General features: G+C 40.7%; 1 protein-coding gene across 5 annotated transcripts in view; it reads right to left on the bottom strand.

Annotated features, from left to right (window-relative positions):
• The window catches only part of DPH6 (diphthamine biosynthesis 6), a 239,730-nt gene that overhangs the window by 159,372 nt on the left and 59,611 nt on the right, over positions 1-20,747 (bottom strand). For all 5 annotated transcript variants that reach the window (XM_081208459.1, XM_081208461.1, XM_081208458.1 and 2 more), the window contains exon 6: positions 6,606-6,667. In XM_081208459.1, the coding sequence (XP_081064585.1) occupies positions 6,606-6,667 (62 nt within the window). The remainder of the gene's footprint in view (positions 1-6,605; positions 6,668-20,747) is intronic.

The following is a 20,747-nucleotide window of genomic DNA, read 5'->3' on the forward strand; positions in this document are numbered from 1 at the left end:
CCAGATTACGAGTCCACTGCTCCTAACCACTACACCATGCTGGCTCTCACAAACTGGTGCCGCATTAAGCTCAGACCAATCGAAGAGAAGCATAGGAACACATTCCACACGGGATCCCACAAACATGGCATGAATCCTCTCCAGAGTAGAAGGTGGCATCACAAAAAAAGCAATACAACATTTTTAATACAGAAACAAGTGTTACTGTCTTCACATCCTGCTTCTGAGATTCCCAGAGGCATCTGGCTGGACGACTGGTCAATTTTTTTAGCCTGGCTAAACTGGAATATTTAAGGCCCTTTTGGCTTTTATTCTTGTTCAGTCTTTTACTTTGGTGGTGTGCCTCAAGTCAAAATGTTATCTGTCAGATAATTAAATTATGTCTGTTTACCCATTTTGGATGGTAAATTGAAATCTTCCTCTCTCTTTTTTCCAAATAAAGATCAAATTATCTTTTCCAGGCCTACGTTATCAGACATTTTCCTTTTAATGAGAGAATATCTCTTTGTCTAAAAATAACCAAACATTCACTTAATCAAAAACTCACACTGCTGACATAAAAGATAGCTCTACCTGTCAGAAGCTGCTGTAAGGTTCTTGTAGGACAAATCCATCAAGCATAATTAATGCTGATGCAATAAGAATGGACAACTTACAAAACAGTTAGTCAAAACAGCTTATTCTTCTTCCTGCCAAAAACCACTGCTGAAAAGCTGTTTGAAATGGATACCCTGCCAGGTACGAACAACTACAAAAGACTTTCTTAAAATGCAGCTATATTTGGAGTAACAAAATATATGGCTGATCCTCCTTGTTGATATCCCAGCTAAGTATAACATGATATGAAGGAGTGATTGTTTACAAGCTCTCCAAACTTGTTTGTCCTAGTGCTGCCTCTTTGGTGCCACAAATCCTTCCTGGACATCAACATCAAATGATTTTTCCCAATTGTTTGCTATATGCCCTTGTTGGCATATCCTGAATCATTGAGCGGTTCTTCATTATTAGCTTCTTCAAGTGTGGGCACAAACCTGTTATCTTAAAAGGAACTTATTTCAGCGGTAGATTAACATAAGCTTTTTAAGGGTGTAGGAAGATATATTATTATTACTCTTAATATTAATTAGATTTATTCATTTAATAGGATTTATATACCGCTTAATCATCAAAACCTCTAAGTGCTTTACACATAATATATATTTAAATTATTGATAAAAACGGATGTTAAAAAAATGCTAGCCTAACTTTTTTCAAAAATAAAATCAGCAGTTCTTAAAAATACACATTGCAATACTGCCTATTACACACTCTTCACCATAAGGTCCCAGGATGGGTTACAATAATGTAAAAACACAAGATTGAAATCAGTTTAAACCACTTGTAATCAGAAGAACAAGGTGAGGAGATTTCACCCCTCCCATACCCAAGAATCTCCTGACCATCTCCTGATGGTCTCTGCTGACTCTCCACAGAGAGCAAGAGGCGTGTCCTGCCTATCTACTTATTCTGCCCAGCAACATATCTCTGTGTGTGAAAGAGAGTCAGTCAGTGAGTGTATCGGAGAGAGTGAGAGTGTTAGAGATCCTAGAGATTAGATTGCTGCTAAGAGCAGCTGCAGACTCTCAGTGTAGCATTGATTTATGCTTAGAATATTCAGCTCTGTATATAGCTTTGTATCATAGTTGTAGTTATAGAATAAAAGGAAGATATTCTACAGAGCTGCTCTCCGAGTGGTTTATACTCTGCAAGACTCTGCAAAACTCTGCTGTGCAACGATTGTATTATTGAGACAGTGAATCCGGTGCTCTCAGCTCTCAGCTGTGAGTCCACAGCACTGTGACCTGTTCCTGTGAGAAGGAGGTCTCTGGCGGTGCTACCCAGCTCGCCTAGCCCAGTCGGGGTTGAGGTACATGAGTCCAGTTGGCGCACTGGCTCTAGGGCGATGCTGACACAAGGTAGGCCCTAATATATATATATATATATATATCTCTCAGGTATCACAGACCAGGGTAAAGTACAGCTTCAGCATGTACAAAGCTATACAATGAAGGTGCACATACGTGCGAAGGAAATACTACAGTTTGGGGAAATGCCAGAGCAAATGCCCTGTCTTGGGTTGCCACTACCAAAATTCCAAGGATGGTAGAACTACCAAGAGGGCACCTCTAAACACCTGAGAGAGAATCTGTAGGGAAGGAGGCAACCTTTCAAATATTTGAGGCCTTAAACACTAATGTGAGCACTTCAAATTTGGCCCAGAAACAGCTCATCACATATATATGTGAATATATTTTATCATTGTTTCATGTATTTTATCTTTGTTTGTAATGATAGTGTCAATTTATATGTACGTGTCTGTTTTATGTTGGTGTCTTTGTGTGTTTTTCTTCAAGTGGACAGTGGATTTCAGCTGTGTTTTAACTTTATTTGTACACAGCTTTGAGAAGTTTATTTTGACCAAGTGGTCTACAAATCTTCTAAATCAATCAATCAATCAATCAATCAATCAATCAAACCAGTGCTGCAGTTTTAAAACGGGGGTTCTAAATGGAACCCCCCAGCCAGTAATCTGGCTGCTGCATTTTGAACTAGCTAAAGTTTCCAAGTCATCATCAGGGGCATACAAATCTCCCGAAGCGGGTCCAATTCCACAGCAACTGCCCTGTTACGGCAACTCTTTACCCGGGGGGCAAGCCAGAGACCACTTTAGAATGCAACTTGTAAGTACTACTCTTCCCCTAATAGGAAGAATTTGGCCAAGAAGGTCACTGAATTTCCACCCCCCAACCTAGGTGGGGAGGAGAATTCTGCCTATCCCTACGCAGCAACCACAAGACCTGGACTGACGCCACCCACCCAGGCTAGTCATTGGATCCTTCTGGACAGCAAAGACCACAAGTGGGTATTCTGCTCTAGTTGCTTGAGCTATGGGGACTTCCTGAGCTCTCAACTTGACCTTTGGGTGCCCTTCCGTCCTTGTTTCTGGCTTGCTCCTCTGCCCTGCCTGACGCTTTGCTCTTCGGTTTTGGCTACAAGTTTTCTCCCACATGGATACTGCTTCCTATCTCACCAGTTGGCCCTATTTCTAGCACCGGGGGTCAAAGGGAGCAAAGTATTGTTTGTTAAGAACTCAAGGAGTCCATGGACATGTTGTAATATCTTTCTAGCTACTTCTGCCAGGCAGTGGGCTCCCCACCAGCTGAGGCTTCCAAAGAAAATCAAAGGTAATACGCCCGCCCAAAAAAGAGCACATTAAATAATCCAGATTTGTGATTACGAAGGCATGAACACCACCTTCTAGTTCTTGATCAGGAAAGTGTTCATTTTCCCCTGAACATGTGGGCCAAAATTGGAGTTGACACCCCATTTTACAGCACAACATGTGCAGGCTCCTCTCAGGCCTTTGTATGTTGAGCACGATGGTCTGAAGGGGACTACTACATGCATTTGAATGAACACTTACAAGCCTCTGTGCGACGAGAAGTTCAAATGCTAGTGGAAGCCCATTTCAGGCCTTTGTGTCCAAGGTGTAAAAATCTGAGAAGCCCACAAATGGAGGGTCAGGAATTGCATGTATGCTGCTGCCCCTTTACATACCTTTAGCCCTTGCATATCCAGGCAAACACCCAAAGAAGGCTCTTGTGTGCTTTAAATGTATTTTTACCCACTCAGATTCTCTGAGATTAAGCTGGCAAAAAAATATCTAAGTAACTGAATATGGATTTTTACACTTCACTTCATTTTCTTTATTAAAATGGAGAACGGGCTTCAGGACAACAGCAGCATGCCTAAAAGCTGGGAATTGACAAAACAGCAAATATAATTGGCCCATTTCCTTCTGATCTCTCCAGCTTCCAATCCCCATCGACCTCTCTCCCCACCCCTCCATCTCAATCTCTCTCTCATACACAACCACCCCTGACAGCATTCAAAGGAAATATTTTTAGAACCATAGCCTCAACTTTCTCTGCAGCTGGTGTTTATGCTACAGTTTCACTAAGTTATAAAGTGAGCTAAATATCTAGTAAAATATTTATGTACAGTGACATTTATAGCAGAATACAAACCCCCTACCAACAAGAAAAAGAGTATTTACTGAGCAACCTTCCTCCACACAACCCTATGAAGCGACTTCAGCATTGCCAAGGAAACCAAATCTAGGAGAAAATGCTGGTTATTGTTTGTCATTGTTCAGCCATGATAAAACCTATGAAAAGCAACGTAACTGGGGTATGTATGCTGGGAATAAAGTCACAGAATCATAGAATTATAGAGTTGGAAAGGAGCCTGAGGTTTATGTAGTCCAACCCCCTGTAATGCAGGAATCCACTACCTTCAGTTGGTACCAGAATATACAACTTTAAAAGCTCACCCATATCTCAGCTTACCATCTCATATAGACAAACAACATTTTCTGAGGTGTTGTAACACAGCCACTTGTACCAAAAGGCGATAAAACTGCACAGCTAATTTATTTCATAATCACTAAAGAAGAGGTTGAGGTTATTAACATAGAACATGCTGACTTTTACCACAGGAAAGTTCAAACTGCAGCTGTAGCTTATTAAGGCTGCTGACAATTGCTAGGAGACCCTTATTCTCCCCACAGAGCTACTACAATTATGGGACTGGTAAAACAGCAAATCCATGTCCTCAGGGTACTCTGTGAACTGTAGCTCTGAGAGGGGCATAGGAGTCTCCCAACCGCTCTCAGCACCCTTAGAAAACTACATCTCCCAGGATTCTTTGAGGGAAACCATGATTGTTTAAAGTGGCATGACGCTGCTTGAAATATATAGTGCAGATAGGGCCAGAGCTGTGGATGTGAACTGCATGTAATCTGTATGTCTGTATTGGACCTGAATTTCACTCAGACATGTAGCCTGTCTTCCCCACTATGGAACTGCCATTGGGACCTGCAAAGGCTTTCAGTGGTGGCCCTGGGCAGGTGCTCCAGACTCTTGCACTTTCATGAGGGGAAAAGTACATCTCCAGCCTCCCAGAAAGAAACTTATGAGGCAAAATGTGCATGTACTTTCTAAGTTATTTCTGAGAGATGAAAGTGGGTGTGGTGTGGCCAACTTGTATTTCTTTCCTGGTGCTGAAGAATGCTTCCTGTTGTGCTTAGGCAGCAATAGTATCAGTGTGTGTGTGTGTGTGTGTGTGTGTGTGTGTGTGTATACAATCAATATTGCATGATCTCCACCATCGGGACCAGAAGGATGGAGTTGATTTCCCATGGTGAGTGTAACGTCGTCTCTCGCTCTCTCTAAATTTGTGTTATGCCTCCCCGCAGCAGCAGCTATTTTGGAACTGAAACCCCCAGCACTCTTTCAAAATTTGAAATGTGCCCGCTGCTTCAAAAATGTTGTCGACCTCCCCATTCTTCTCCACAATAATTTCAACGTTTCCCCTTAGTATTGGGAGCTGCTTCCTTGATTAGAATTCCCAACAAGAAGATAATAATAAAATAATAATTTATTATTTATACCCCGCCCATCTGGCTGAGTTTCCCCAGCCACTCTGGGTGGCTCCCAATCAAGCGTTAAAAACAATACAGCATTTAACATTAAAAACTTCCCTAAACAGGGCTGCCTTCAGATTAATATCCTTTGTGGAAATCCACACTGCAATGCTTGAAATAAATTAAAGAATTGTCCAGAAGCACCTTAGAGACCAACTAAGTTTGTTCTGGGTATAAGCTTTCATGTGCATACATACTTCTTCAGATATTCTTCAGATATGGTATCTGAAGAAGTGTGCATGCACACGAAAGCTTATACCCAGAGCAAAATTACTTGGTCTCTAAGGTGATACTGGACAATTTGTATTTATTTATTATTTATTTCAACTGCGTCAGACCAACACAGCTACCTGAATCTGCAAGGCTTGAAGATGATGAGCAACAACTACTCTGCATACTCCACATGTCATACATTAAAGCAGTGTTTTCTCCACTCCCAAATAACATGGGGCTTACATCTATGTAGCGAAAAAAGAGCATACATAAAAATATAATGCCCTCAGAATCTTGGATGGAGTGGTCCAGAAGAAGGTATTGTTTGTGAGATCTCCTAAGTTGTGGAAGTCCTGCATTATATAGCTTCCAGCAAATGCTAAAACACACATCTTTATCCTGGCTTTTGACACGCGAGGCTTATATTTTTAGGACCCAACTTATGTCTGTAATTTTAACTTGTTTAAACTGTTTTTAATGTTGTGTTTTAATACTATTATTGTATTTTGTTTTAACCTGCCCTGAGACCTTAGGGTGAATGACGGGTAATAAATTGTAGTAGTAGTAGTAGTAGTAGTAGTAGTAGTAATAATAATAATAATAATAATAATAATAATAATAATAATAATAATAATAATAATTTTCTAGACAACTTTTCTAAAAAATAAAGCAGTCATCAATTTGAACACTATTACATGTATCCTATTTAAGAGAACTTTTTTTTTCAGTATGGCAAATGTTGGTCTAATGTTTTGTTTCTGAAAGTGCGTGCTTTAAGAAGTGTTGTTCAGTTTCCTCCACATGTAATTTTTTTTTTATTATTTTGTGAGGCACAGAATGTTTCAAGTATATTTTAGATAATACTTACTTCCAAAAGATAAGGTTCCATTTCATCCAATGTTTTTCCTAGATGTTTATCTGGATCTAAACCTGCCAAGAGATGTTAAAATATATTTTAGAGAACAAAGTACTGCTTGGGCGTTCTTTTTTTAAGAAACCTTCTCCTTTGGCAAACAGTTCCTGTATATCAAAAATAATGTTGAGGCAAACATAGATGTTCTTAGCCACAACTCACTCTCTTATTCCCTTTGAACTGTTTTCCATCCTTGGGGGAAAATAAGTTCATTTCCTTTGCCCTGCACAACAACTGGAAAACACATTGTTTTACTGAGTGCTTTCCATTCAGAGAAATTTCAGCACATAAAAAGGAAAAACGGGGTGTACCCATTATGATAATGAAAATAGTCCAGGAGATTTGATAACCCCTAAACTGCATTCAAGATGTTAGTCTACAGGACTCTTCCATGTTCTGTTATGGTAAGTATCAGAATTTGTAGACCTTTTAAAAATATGAAGCTGGCCTAAGCCTGCTATGGTCTGCTATAACTAAAGTTCAATAGGGGTTCCTTCGAAACTCACAGTTTTCTGGAACTAGGTATGGAGGAGCAATCAGTTTTAGAGAGAGTTATACATAGAATGTAGCAGTTCTGACCTGATCAAACTTTGCTCACAATGGACTACTTCTTACACAGGGCTCCCTCTTATGTTTGAGCTGCACATACATTATTTATTAAAAGGCCAACAAATTATATGCAAAAGCACACCTAAAGAAATATGTATATTATACATAAAATAGATAGAAAAGGATCAAATTCATGCTGTACTTTGTTTCTGCAGCATAAGTTCATAAGCAATTTCTATAGTTATATGCATTGTTGTATATACCTGTTCATTAGCTGGTTACTTTAGGAAACCTGCATACGTATGAGTGTAATATGCATATAATACAATATATTAATGCATAAAATACGCATGTAACCTGCAGTAATGGCTCACTTTTTAAGCAGAAGGGGGAAAGGACATCTCACTTCTCATCAAGATTAAGGATGAAGAAGAGAATTGGGAAGGGGAATCCATGCTCAACACAGTTTTCAGAAAATTCCACCCTTTCCTGAGACTTTTCTTAGGATGGAAAAAAAAATGTGATGCTAATTGCATGGAAAAACTGCAATTATACATTACTATGTAAAGAGTAGCAGCAGGGAAGCCTGTGCAGCCTCAGGACCAAGGGGATGAAGAGTTTAATTGTCTTTCTCCCCACCCCCCATAACAAACATAGTATTTCCGAACCAGCTATTTGGTTTACAAGGGGTGCCAAGACGGGCTACCCATGACAAGCAAATAGCAATTTTACATGACAAAAAAACCCATGCATGTTAACTGCATTATATAAATGGAGAAGAGCAACACTATACTCGCTGCCCCAGCCTCTTTGTCACATCCACGTATTCATTCCCTGTGCCTTCTACATGGTGAAAAGGGTAGTTCTGAGAACCTGATCTATAGGTGGAGCTTCCTCATGGCAGGACTCTTATTTACATAGAAAGCTTCCATGCATATGTCAGGATTTTTAATTTTTAAAAAAAATGCTTCTAAAACACTTTCTTCATCACATCATAGTGGGGCCAAGCACTGGAGCCAATGAAGAAGTAGCAAGCAAGACTCTGTGTCCCCTCCTCTGCCCATCCACATGATTGGAACAGGTGCCACATTTTGGGGTCACGTCTGGTGTCATTGTTCCATTAGCATGAACAGATTTAGGGTAAGGATGGAGGAAAATTCCACTGTTCAAGGGTAAACCCTGGTGCTGATGAAATGAGAGACTTAGCCCTGCTTCAGATATAAGCGGAAGGTTATAACTGACATCACATCTAGTTTTACCTTTAGCTGAAGAAAAACTATAAAGAAAAAAAAGCAACAACTCCAACAGCTCTTTTAGTGAACCCTTGGAGTTTTCCATTTATATGACTGCAATGGATATGAATTAAAGCATGCAAAAAATATGCAAAAGAACTGCAAAAGAACTGCCTTGCTAGATCAAAGCAATGGTTCATCCATCTAGTCCAGCATTTCACCATCTTATGGCAATCAGATGGGTGCCCTGTGGAAGGTACGAAATGTTTTTATTTCCCTCCCCCCCTTCAAAACCAAGCTGGGGTTTAAGATAAGCAGGAGAGGTGCTAGCAGACATCCAAATGAGGCACTTTGAGTTGCTTGCAGGTTCTGCCTCATTTGAAAGGGCTGGCTCCTGCCATGCTCATCTTAAAACGTACCTGATGCAGACATGGATAGTTTGACTAACAACAACTGTTCTTCTCTTCCTTCTCTGCCTTGATGTTCTAATATTTACCAGAGGAAGAGTCCTAGTTATTTTATGATATTTTGGTAGGTCTAATAAGGCTGCTACCTTTACTCTTTGATCATTTTGTTTCTCTTTCCTATACTTGCTTCCTACCCCCAGTAAGGTTAATTTGGAATTGTTGCTGTTGTTAATTCTGCTCTCATGGAGACTGTGCTGTTTTATCTGCAGAATGTGCTGCAAAATACTCATTATCCATTATTGGATAATCATTGTGTCCATTAAAGGATAATTTCTAAAACATAAGTTTTAGTTTTGTTGATTCTATCCAGTTATTGAAACATCAGAGTTCATAATATAAATGGATGACAAATGTCAGAATCTCACATAATTTCTAATTATTGATGTTTTCCCTCCTAATAATGATGTTGCAATCAGGATTTTACTACTTACGTTCTGTAAATAAAGCAAAGGAAGAACTACATAAAAGTCCATAATAGAATAAGAATTTATCAATCAATAACACTGCGCTTTTCCCTCTGTGGGATCAGCTGGGGTGGGGAGGAGAGAGGAGGCCACCTGGATGGGTGGATAAACCCACAACAAGGCCCAGGCCTTAGAAAGCTCCATGCAGAATTAGGAAATTAATTAGGAGGAAGAATCATAATTGCAGAGCTGACATCTATTTTACTTGACTTGCATGTATCAACGGGAAGCAATTATGATTCAATTAAAATATTCAGTTTTATTACTTTAGTGACTGACCTTGAAGTTAATGCCCATTTTATTTAATTGCATCATCTATGAATAAATGTTAACCCTAGCATGTTATGCCCCATTATTTTTAGTGCATTTTTCAACTCCCCAACTGAATTATATCAGTCAATTTATTATCCACTGTCAAGAAAGCAAGCGAAGCTTTATTTCTTGGAGAGAATTCCAGCACAGATAGGAGAAGCATCATGAGAGGCTTGAAAAAGCTGCTTAAGAATGCCAAGCAAAAGGATCTGTACTCCACAACCTTGATGGCCTAGAGCTTCACTGTAAAGTCAGTATGTGAAGGTACTAGTTGCATAATGAGTCTAAAAAGCCATTTCTACTCTGCCTAATTTTTAATTAATGGGAACTGTATACTTCTCTTCTAACAACATCATTGTTTAAGAGTATCTTCCCAACCGCCATGCCAAAAGACAACTTTTGTAACTTTCTAGGACCTGAAGAAAATTCAAAACATTTTTAGAGGCAGACATTTAGGTAAGAGAAAAAACAGAATGCACACAAGTCACGTGCATAACACTTTAATGAAACTTAAATACATGGGGCCAGAGTCAGCTAACGGATCCCACAAGTGGAAGCCCATGCAAGGACTTCCACTGGCGCAACAGGACTTTCCCCCCTCCTCTGCTCCCAAAATAGCACAAGGTTGGTGGTGAGGGGAGATTATGCCATCAGGCAAATACAGAAATGCTTGCACTGATGGCCTCTTTTCCACTCAAATAAAACACACACACACAGATACCCCTCAGAAGTGAGCATTGCCTTTCAGCAGTCCTGCTGGAGATGGAATAATCCACCTAATATCTTAAAAAGTGTGGGCAAGGACTACTGGCATAGGACATTTTTCTCCAATCCCATCAGAAGAGAACTGATTGGGTATCAACTGGGTATTTGACAACTATGGCCATTCCGGGACCGGGAAAGCCTTGCCACAGTAGGTCATGTCTTGGTTACTTCAAGACTGTGGGGCTTCCCTCACGTCTGATGCGGAAGCTGCAGTTAGTGCAGAATGCTGAAGCACAATTGCTGACAGGAGTATGGCCTTGTCAGCATATAACACCCATGCTCAGAGATCTGCACTGGTTGCCAATTTGCTACCCAGCCAACTTCAAGGTGTTACTATTGGTAAAGAAAGCCCTTAACAACCTGTGACCCATTTACCTACGAGATTGCCTTATGCCATGTGTCCATTAAGCCATTTCTATCAGTGGAATTGACACTGCTACAGGTGCCACATAATACCCATTCCACATTTAAAAGAACTCAATTGTGCTTGAATGGCAGTGCCTGAATTTTGGAACTCTGTGCCGACTGAGATCAACCTTCACTGTACTTTTTTCAGTACCTGCTAAAAACATTCAGACGCTACAGAATTCAGGTAATTTTAATCTGTTTTAGTATTTGAACCTTTGTATGGTTTAAAGTACAGTTGCGATTTTTTCTTGATTTTCTTGTATTATCTTTTTGTTGACCACTTTGAGGGTTTTGGTTTTTTTTTTTACAATTAAGCAGTGTATAAGTTTTATTAAATGAATGAATAAAAACATCATCTTGATCTGACAATGAAGCTTCGGAGACCATCAATGGCAATAGCTATTAATTTGTTCTCTGAACGGCCCTGTCAAATCAGCAAATGAAAAATGAAAACCAGGTCACCTGGTTGTCGTAAAGAAACCCCTACTAGAAGCAGGGACCTCTGATGTTGACTTCCGTATATTGTTTTTTCTTTGTTTATTTCTCAAGCTTTCATAAAAATAGCTTTAAAAAAAGAGAAGGGACCAAATGTTTCACAACTCAAGTCACCTGTGCAGCACTCGTAAATTCAAACAATTATAAAATTGTTGTATCACCATAAGATGTTGAGATGATCTGCAATTGCAACAGAATTCTGTCATGTTATACACTATCTAGCTGGAACAGTTTTGAGAAAATGTTGTTGCCCATTTGGTATCTTTGTCTTAGGTGGCAGTTGCAGAGATCTGACCAAAACCTAGATGTAACCTAGCTGGAGCAAGCAAACTTGGTGCAGGTCTGGTATCCTGCCTCTATTAAGAAACAGCACAAAAAGGCACATAATGAAGATGGCAGCTCTGAAATGGCTTTGAATAGGAATCTCATGTAGATAGAGAAGAACCATGTTCATTTGGCAACTATAGAGGGCACAAATCAGTTGTGGTAGGAGTAGATTCAGGTCTTGTGTAGGTGGAGGGGGGGGGGAAGCAGAAAGACTGCAGAGGTCCTTTAAAATGTGTCTAGTGATGGGTTGTGAAAACACCATGGAGAATTCTGTGGGTGGATGATAAGCTGATATGACAGAAAGGGACTCTGACAGAAGGCATCAAAAAGTCGTGATGTTTCAGACTGCAGAGAATATCCTTCCAGGATACAAAAGGAAAGAAACCACTTGAAGTCACTCAAGCTGAAAATACTTGCCATTTAAGAGAATAAGACCATTTAATGATGACTACCTAGATTTTAGAAGGACAAGTATTTACATCAAAGCTGAGTGGGATGGTTGCCCTTCAGCACTGTTATTAAATGCAAAGGAGAAAGGATGGATGCCGCATTTGGCTCTTTCTCAGGAAAAAAGAATCTCTGACGGAAGAAGGAACGTATGATCATACTGCAGGGGAAGGGCTATGTGTGTGTAAATGTCCTTACAAGGAATGGATAAATTAGGAAATGGCCTACACCGTACTGAAGACTCCATGCATTCTGCAAGTCTGCTGAATGACCCCATAGGGGATTAATCACGGTGGACAGCAATCGGCTCCAAATTTGCAGATCTGAATGCATGTGTACCATTGTGAAGTGAGAATCGTAGAGAGGACAAGTTTAGACACAATCCCTATTCCCACATAGAAAGGGACTGTGGGGCAGTAATACTGGTGCCACCCTCACAGCCATGCAGCTTTTCTGTCCTTCCCCTGCAGATGCCCACATCCAGATCATGCAACTCTAATCTACCAGACTTCCAGCTCCCACAGAGGTCTATGCACATAGGGGAAATGTATCCCACAGACCTGCAGATATGGATGTTGGGGCAGGGCCAACAGTTGAGCGAGGGCTGAGGGTAGCAGTGTGGCCCTTTCCACATGTAGAGGCCCCTCCTGTATACTCAGTTAGAGCTAAAGTGTGGAGGTGGAGGCATTGGAAATTAAATCACATGCTTCGTTTCATTTCCAAAAGGTGAAAACCTACACAGAACAGTATTCACTAATGCAAAAAGGGGAGGGGAGAGAAAAGGGAGGAAGCAGGTCAATTACACTATGGATGTTTGTTTAGACAAAATATAGCTAACACTTGTAAACGTCTACATATACTTTTGGAAATCTAAATATAAGCAAAGCCCATCAGAAAACATAAGACAGATCATTGATTCCAGTTTTATTCAGCCAATGTTATTTTGCTCCTCTGAAACACCATACTGCAACAAAACTTCACAAACTCATACATACCTTGAATGGCTTTAGGACAGAGTCACATTATTAAATACTGTTAGCTTGATCTTCCTCAAGGCACAGAGTAAAAAGAAAGTTGTCTGATTCTTGGAAGACTGAGCCCTTCACTTCCTCATTACTGCTTTCAAGGCACAGACCATGGCGCACTGATCAACAAGGCTTGAGTTAATGTTCTTTATGAAGTTAACTTATGAAGTAAAGTTAGAGTGCAAGCTCATCTGTTTATCACAGATCTCCCTCTCCTGAATTTCTACAAAAATAGGTTTTGCTAGAGCAAATGGCAAAGCAGAAGGGTACAATATGGTTAGCCACAGGAAGCATATATAGACTCCCAAGTTCTTTCAACATATGCATATGTAACAGAAGCAAAGGCTTCGTATAGGAAGGAAAGTGGTAAAAAGCAAATTACTACCATGTCTTTCTCATGTCATCCCATCTGTTTTCATGCCACCAAAAAGACTACACAAGTGAATAAGGAGAGTCCAGAGTTATCCTGCAAGAATTTTGGGGCACATGCCCTCTTTATAAAAGTTTATGATCTGTGTACAAGGCAAGCAAAGTTACAGATTGCTGCTGCAATCCCATGCAACCCTTCCTAGAAGCAAGTCCTACTGAATGCAATGAAGTTAATTCTGTGTAAACATGCCTATGATTGTGCTGTATTATTTTATGCCAGTATTTTTTATACGCGGTAGAACTGTTGTCTTTATAATATGACATCTCTTCTGAAGACAGCAAAGTCCCAGAATACAGTGTTGTATCCAGATAAATCATTATGAAAGCAGAATGACTTCCTCTCTTGCAACAGAAAGGTGCACTGGACTCAACTGAAGGCTGTCTCTCCTGTACCCTACAAAGTTACTTGCCCTTCTAAGACCTAAAACCTAATCGCTCGCACCATGTGTTAACTATTTCTTTGGTCTTCAGTCTGGATTCTGTCCTGATCTACTTTTTAGCTTCGTAAAACTGTAAAATGAGGCTACTTCTGGGAAGACCAACTGTTAAAACTGTGAAGCAACTTTGAGCACTTCCTTTGAGCACTAGGCGATGCTAATCTCACCTGGGTCCAGGATAGCCAGCACGGACGATCTTTCCCTCCCTCTCATCTCCCTGTGCATCTCCCAAACTACCTCAGGGATTCCCACAACCCTCCAGAGAAGATTTTGGGATGGCACACTGGGGCACACAGGAGAGAAGAGAGAAAGAGGACCACTCAGTAACCACAGAAACTGGCTTTGTGGGAGTAAAAACAGAAAACTAGGTTGGAAGGTGAATGCAATGGAGTATCCTGGAGAAAGGAATGGACTAATGTGGACACTACAACAGACTGCACCAGAACTTCTTTGTTCCTTTGTGAATGCCTCTTTTCCTTCTCTTCCCTAGGTGAGGTGTGTGTGTGTGTGTGTGTGTGTGTGTGTGTGTGTGTAAAGCGGGGAAGGACACCCCACTAGATTATATTTATCTTATTCTGCTATAAACAGCCACACAGGAGAAAAAGTAGAGGAAAAGGTGAAAGTCAGCCTCAAAAGTACAATTTTCCCCCAAACACATCTGCCAAAGATCTTTCTTATTACTGTTAATACTGTGAACTGCGGTACTAAATGAATTGAAGTGACAACAGTATTGAGGAAATATGTCTGGAACAAAAAAGGTCAAGCACATTTACATTCCACGGTGCGAGAACAGACTGTGAAAGCTCTGCCTACCAGTGTAATTACTGTAGTATGTGCTGGTTAAGCAGCAAACAAGGGATTTAAAGGGGAGGGCAGGTAGAGAAAGGGAGAAAAAGTAACATGATATCCTTTCCAGGCATCTAGATATTTTAACAAGAGAATATAATAATAGCTAGGAGTTAAAAGCCATCAGATACGCATGCAAGGCAAATCATTTAAACTAATTTTATAGAAGATAGGAGCCTTTCTGCGTATAAAGGCCACGTATTAAAATGCCTCCTCTTATTTCCAAGAAAGTTAACTATTAGGAAGGATAAAGGGAGAAATATATATTATGGTCACCAGCTTCATATATGCCATTGAAAAAGCTGTGATAAAGCATTTCCCATTAGTGAAAAAAAAGAGGTGGGAAAGAGTGAAATGAAATGTTTTAGATGCCAACAGATGGTATTTCAGCTTTAATGTGCAATGACTACTTCAGGACCAAGCAATGCAAAAGCATGCTTAATTTGCTAAAAAGAAAACAGTCATCTCTCATGGTTAATTAAATGTAAGAGATACACTTGGATTATATCGGGGAAGGGATATTTATGGAGGAGAGAATTATCGGTGTGGATTCCCCCCCCTTTGTGCAATTTGTCTTCTTCCACGTTTTATTATATAGTAAGGGAATACAACAGTTTCTTGTGGCTGCATAATAGTAGGGGTGCTAACAGTGGGCCAGGTCTGAGATGAAAAGTGGATGAGGGTCATCCCCCCCCCCTTTTATCTTTGCCACCTCTTTGCTCTGTATCAGTCTCTCTCTGTCTCTGTCTCTGTCTCTCTTCCTCTCTGCCCAGCCAGGACGGATGGCTCTTTGCCAGAGGTCAGAACTCATTGTTTGCAGAGGGCTTATGAAATTAGGACAATGGCAGCATGACGATGCTGAAGACCACAGGTTTACCTTCTCCACCATGAAGCGCTGGAAGTTAATACCAGTGATGAGCTCCAGTTCAGGCTGATGTGTCATGCATTCTTAGAATATACTGAGCACCCAACAGACGCTAGGTAAGGCGTAGCACAATAAAGGATTAATGTATAGATGTAATCCATTTAGAAAGCAGTTATCCAGCATCGTTCCACCAAAGTGCAATGTTAAAACAGTTATCGAAATCTATTCTTCGCAGCAGTGACACTGAACTACCATGGTGCTATTACAGAAGCTAGTGCTAAAGGTGTCCATATGATAAAACTGCCCTTTTAAAAACTACCTTTTTTCTCCTATAAAATGAGCATGGCTTTATTTTATATATATATGCACTTTAGACAGAAAGTCCCATAATAGTTCACATTCTTACAACTATGTGAGCCAATTCCAAAAGATGCAACAAGTAGGGTTGGAGATGAATCTGCTTAAACAATATGCTTCAGCAACTACCTACTAGTGTTAGGAGGCCACTGTGGTATATTTACATTTGCATTACTGGCTATCAGGATTGTCCGGGCTTGAAGCAAGAAACTTCTACTCCAAAACCAGTACCCTTTTCTTTGCTGCCAGCTTGAGAATGCCTCTGTTCTATTTCTAGGGCACATGATAATCCTAAATCCCAATAGGTTGACTGGATCTTGCTGATATGTACAGGCAGAGGCAGGTTCCAGGGCACAGCTTTCACATTTGGCCAGAGCAGCAAGCTACTGATGTGGGCCTCTGTCTGTCTCGAGAGACAATGGAGGAGCGCACCTTTGGGGGTGAAGTCAAATCGCTGGAGAGTTACAACCACCCAGTATGGGAGAGACATATTTTGTTGCAGGTGGGGCAGATGAAGGCATCTGGTTGGGCTGCTGCATATGCACCAGAGCGTTTCTTCTCTCTGTGCTCCTCCCAGTGATCATTCCTCCTGTGGACACATGATCTGACTGCCTGTCTCCAGGCACTGCGGTTGTCTGCAAGGGATTTCCACAGGGCAGGGTTGAAGTTGCCAGCCTTCATTTCACATTTGCAGCCATCTTTGTAACACGGAGTTGGTCTGCAAACAGGCCCGGCGCCTGAAGCCAGCTCCCCATAAAGCACGTCCTTGGAGGTCCTGCCATCTTCCATTCTGGGGTCAAGACCAAGCCAGCGTAGACGTTGCTGAGACAGAAGTCCAAACGTCCTGGGAATATGGGCTTGGAAGAACACATATTGGTTTGAGACTCCGTCCTGCCTTGTGATGCCCACAATCTCCCTGACACAGTAGATATGAAAGGCATTGAGGTCTTGCTCCTGGCAGGTTTAAGTTGCCTACTGCTCACTTCAGACAACTCTTAAATTATAAATCCTGCGTTCTCCGCTTGGTTAGCTGTACCTTGTTGCTGCCTCCTGCTCCACCTGATTTCTCTTCTTGCTTTTGACTTTTTCTTGCCTCTGTGCTCAGGAGCTACCCCATCTCTCAGCACCCTGACCAAATCTCAAGAAACAAATAATTATTGGAATTCAGTAGAGAGCCGCTGGTATGGTGTAGGGACTAAGAGACTGGGCTGCATGTTGGCTTGAATCTTGCCTCTGTCACAAACCCTCTGTCCCTCTATGCGCTTCTGTCACTCAACCTGCAGTATGGGTGTGAATAATATTGACTTACTTTACAGGGTATTGTAAGGCAGGGGTAAGCTAACGTAGTGTCTCCCAGAGGTTGCTGGACTCCCAGCTCCCATCAGACGTAGTCAACACGGCCAATATGATAGGCACCATGCTAGCTACACATAGATAATACGTGTGGACACCTGAAAGCAGTGACAATAATAAATACTATCACAATCATTTATTTTATTTATTTTTGTACAGGAGGCAGCCAAGGCCCACTAGTATAAGCTCATTCACTGGCAGTAACACTCGCAAACCAACAGCAGAAAATGGCCATTCACAGCAGTGCTAATATGAAATTGGTTTGCTTGTTGTGAAGGAGGAGAAAGAAGTTCCACTGGATTTCTGACTAGGAAAAGCCTGGAGGATGCACACTAACCTCCTGAAAAGTAAAACGCCTAACCGCCAAATATTAATTTGTAAATGTGGATTGAGAAAAGTGTTCTAAAATTAATGTGCATTTACCTGTATAATTATGTGTTGTCTACAGTCTTACACCTTCCCACTAGTGTCTATTAAACTAATGGATACCAGAGCTATGGGAGGTTGTATGAGCATGCCAGTGTTGATGAATGTCACGCTCAAGTTACATATTTGCTTATTCCTTTCACATCTGCGCAATGTGCCATCTAATGCATTACCCCTCAGACTTTTAAAGGTGTTATTCCAAATACATTTACTGCAATTTAGCTTAAAAGCAGCTTTGATTATTCATCTAAAAGGTAAAGTGGTAACCCATACCTTAACTTCTGTGCCACTTGATACGTTAAACAGCCGCCATACCTTAAACCTACTTTAATAAAGCACACAATTATTAAGGCACTGCAGAATGGCCTCAGAGCATACAAGCGCCATTAAATTTGCTTACATCTAATTATGCCTGCCCTAGGCAGGTGAGAAATTTAGTCCGATAAGATCTTTCTACCTGTAGCCAAAGGAAAAAAGAAAGAAAAAAGGGCAGCCGTTTTCTAATTACTATCTACAACTATTTATGGTATTTGTGCTTTAAAGGAGAGCACCACAAAGGGCTCTTTGTGTACCAGCAAGCCTATTCCAACTTGTTCTAAGCTGCTGAGTTACAAAGACAAGTTTATCTTGCTTAAGGGATGACACAGGTCACCAGCAATGTCACCCCTACGGTCATTTCCTGTATCGCTCAAGAATTACCCCTTTCTAAGGTTTGGTGTTTTATTTATTTATTTATTTTAAAAAGGTTTGATTTATATATTGAAACATAACTTGGCTGCCAAACAAATTCAATTGAATTATAATATCTTTGAAGAGGATCTTACAACACAAAAATAAAAACTCACCTGATCATCACGAAGCATAATCTGAAGGACAGCAACTATATTAGTTATGCTTCATAGGTATACACAAAGCTTTGCAATGGTTCTGCTTCAAGAGTATACATTAAAACAATATCTCTCCTGAGATTAAGGCTACAGTCCTAACCCATTTACTTTTGAGTAGACCTGGTTAGGATTGCAGTCTTACTCCCTAATTAAAGGGAAGACTCATACTGGAAGAACAGAGAGGGTGTGTGTGTGTTACCAAATCCAGCAAACGAAAAGAATCCGCAATTTGTGACCAAAGGCAGATTTTTTAAGAATCCGTTATTTCTCTTCCTTTGTATAAATGTTAAGAAAGCACAGAATGAACCTATGATGGTCTAGTTTTACTGTTCACACCAGAAGTGCTGTAAAAATAAAATGATTCTGGCAAAGCATCACAGCTGAAGAAGAATTAACATTTTATTACTTCTTCTAATAGATACTCAAGTTCCAACCTAATATATTTTATATATAACAGCAAGGATGAAGTTTTTCTGTTAACTCTTACCAATGTTACCCTTAAGACATGAACTCTTGCTTTCAAAAAGGAGGAAAAAGCAAGCACTTAAACAGAAACAGCTCAGCTCACAGATGACGACGATGAGGCTTGATTCATGCTAAGATTCTACAACACAATTTATCAGAAATATATTTTTATCCACCCATGTAGAACATATTATTTCCTATTATACTGGTCATTCCTTGGTCTAATGGGCCACAAACCTCTACTGACCCCCAAAGGGAAAAGGTCCTTCTCTCAAATTTTATACCTAAACCCTCATCTAATACTTTTATGTGAAAGATTGCTCAGAGGGCTGTAATTTCAAAATGATGCATTGGCCTATTAATATTTTTCTCATCAGTTTGTGTGGTTAGAGAACCCACATGCCATTCAATAAATGCAGCTTCAATACAGTGCTTAGACAGATCTTTGTGACCGGTCAAAACCATCTTCCATAATAGGTGAGCTCAATGTTAAAATTACAATTCGTTCAATGAAAGTAAAACAGTGTATTGATTCGGAATGCGATAGTGAAACTGCACTTTCCTAAACACCTTCAGACGCACACTTCCCTGTATGCAGACACATGTTCAGTGACCTTTTTTTATATGCTACTGTAATTATTTTAGCCCAGCATTTTCCAGCCCAGTGCCCTCCAGATTCTACTTGGGACAACAATTCCCATCAGTCCCAAACAACACGGCCACAGGACTTGCCGTCCAAAACATCTGCAGAGTTTGTTGTTGTTGTTTAGTCATTTAGTCGTGTCCGACTCTTTGTGACCCCATGGACCAGAGCACGCCAGGCACTTCTGTCTTCCACTGCCTCCCACAGTTTGGTCAAACTCATGCTGGTAGCTTCGAGAATACTGTCCAACCATCTCGTCCTCTGCCGTCCCCTTCTCCTTGTGCCCTCTATCTTTCCCAGCATCAGGGTCTTTTCCAGGGAGTCTTCTCTTCTCATGAGGTGGCCAAAGTATTGGAGCCTCAGCTTCACGATCTGTCCTTCCAGTGAGCACTCAGGGCTAATTTCCTTAAGAATGGATGCGTTTGATCTTCTTGCAGTCCATGGGACTCTCAAGAGTCTCCTCCAGCACCATAATTCAAAAGCATCAATTCTTTGGCGAACAGCCTTCTTTATGGTCCAGCTCTCACTTCCATACATCACTACTGGGAAAACCATAGCTTTAACTATACGGACCTTTGTTGGCAAGGTAATGTCTCTGCTTTTTAAGATGCTGTCTATCTGCAGAGTACTAGGTTCAAAATATGTTTTAGACTTACATTCAAATTTTCAATTTGCCGTGAGCAAAAACAAATGCCCTGAACCCAAGTACTAGCAGAGCCAAAAGTGCAACTGCATAAAAAGAAAAACCAACAACCTTTGACTGGGTTCCCCTTGCCTGCTCCTTAAAGAAGCATGGGAAAATAGCCATTTGAACAATCTGATAGGAGACAGGTAGAATTGGAGAGGGTAGCATTGAATCAGCAGGAAGAGAGGCATCTGCAACAAAAGCAGGTGTGAG

This window comes from Podarcis bocagei, assembly GCF_964188305.1.
Source record: "Podarcis bocagei genome assembly, chromosome: 1".
Taxonomy (NCBI): domain Eukaryota; kingdom Metazoa; phylum Chordata; class Lepidosauria; order Squamata; family Lacertidae; genus Podarcis; species Podarcis bocagei.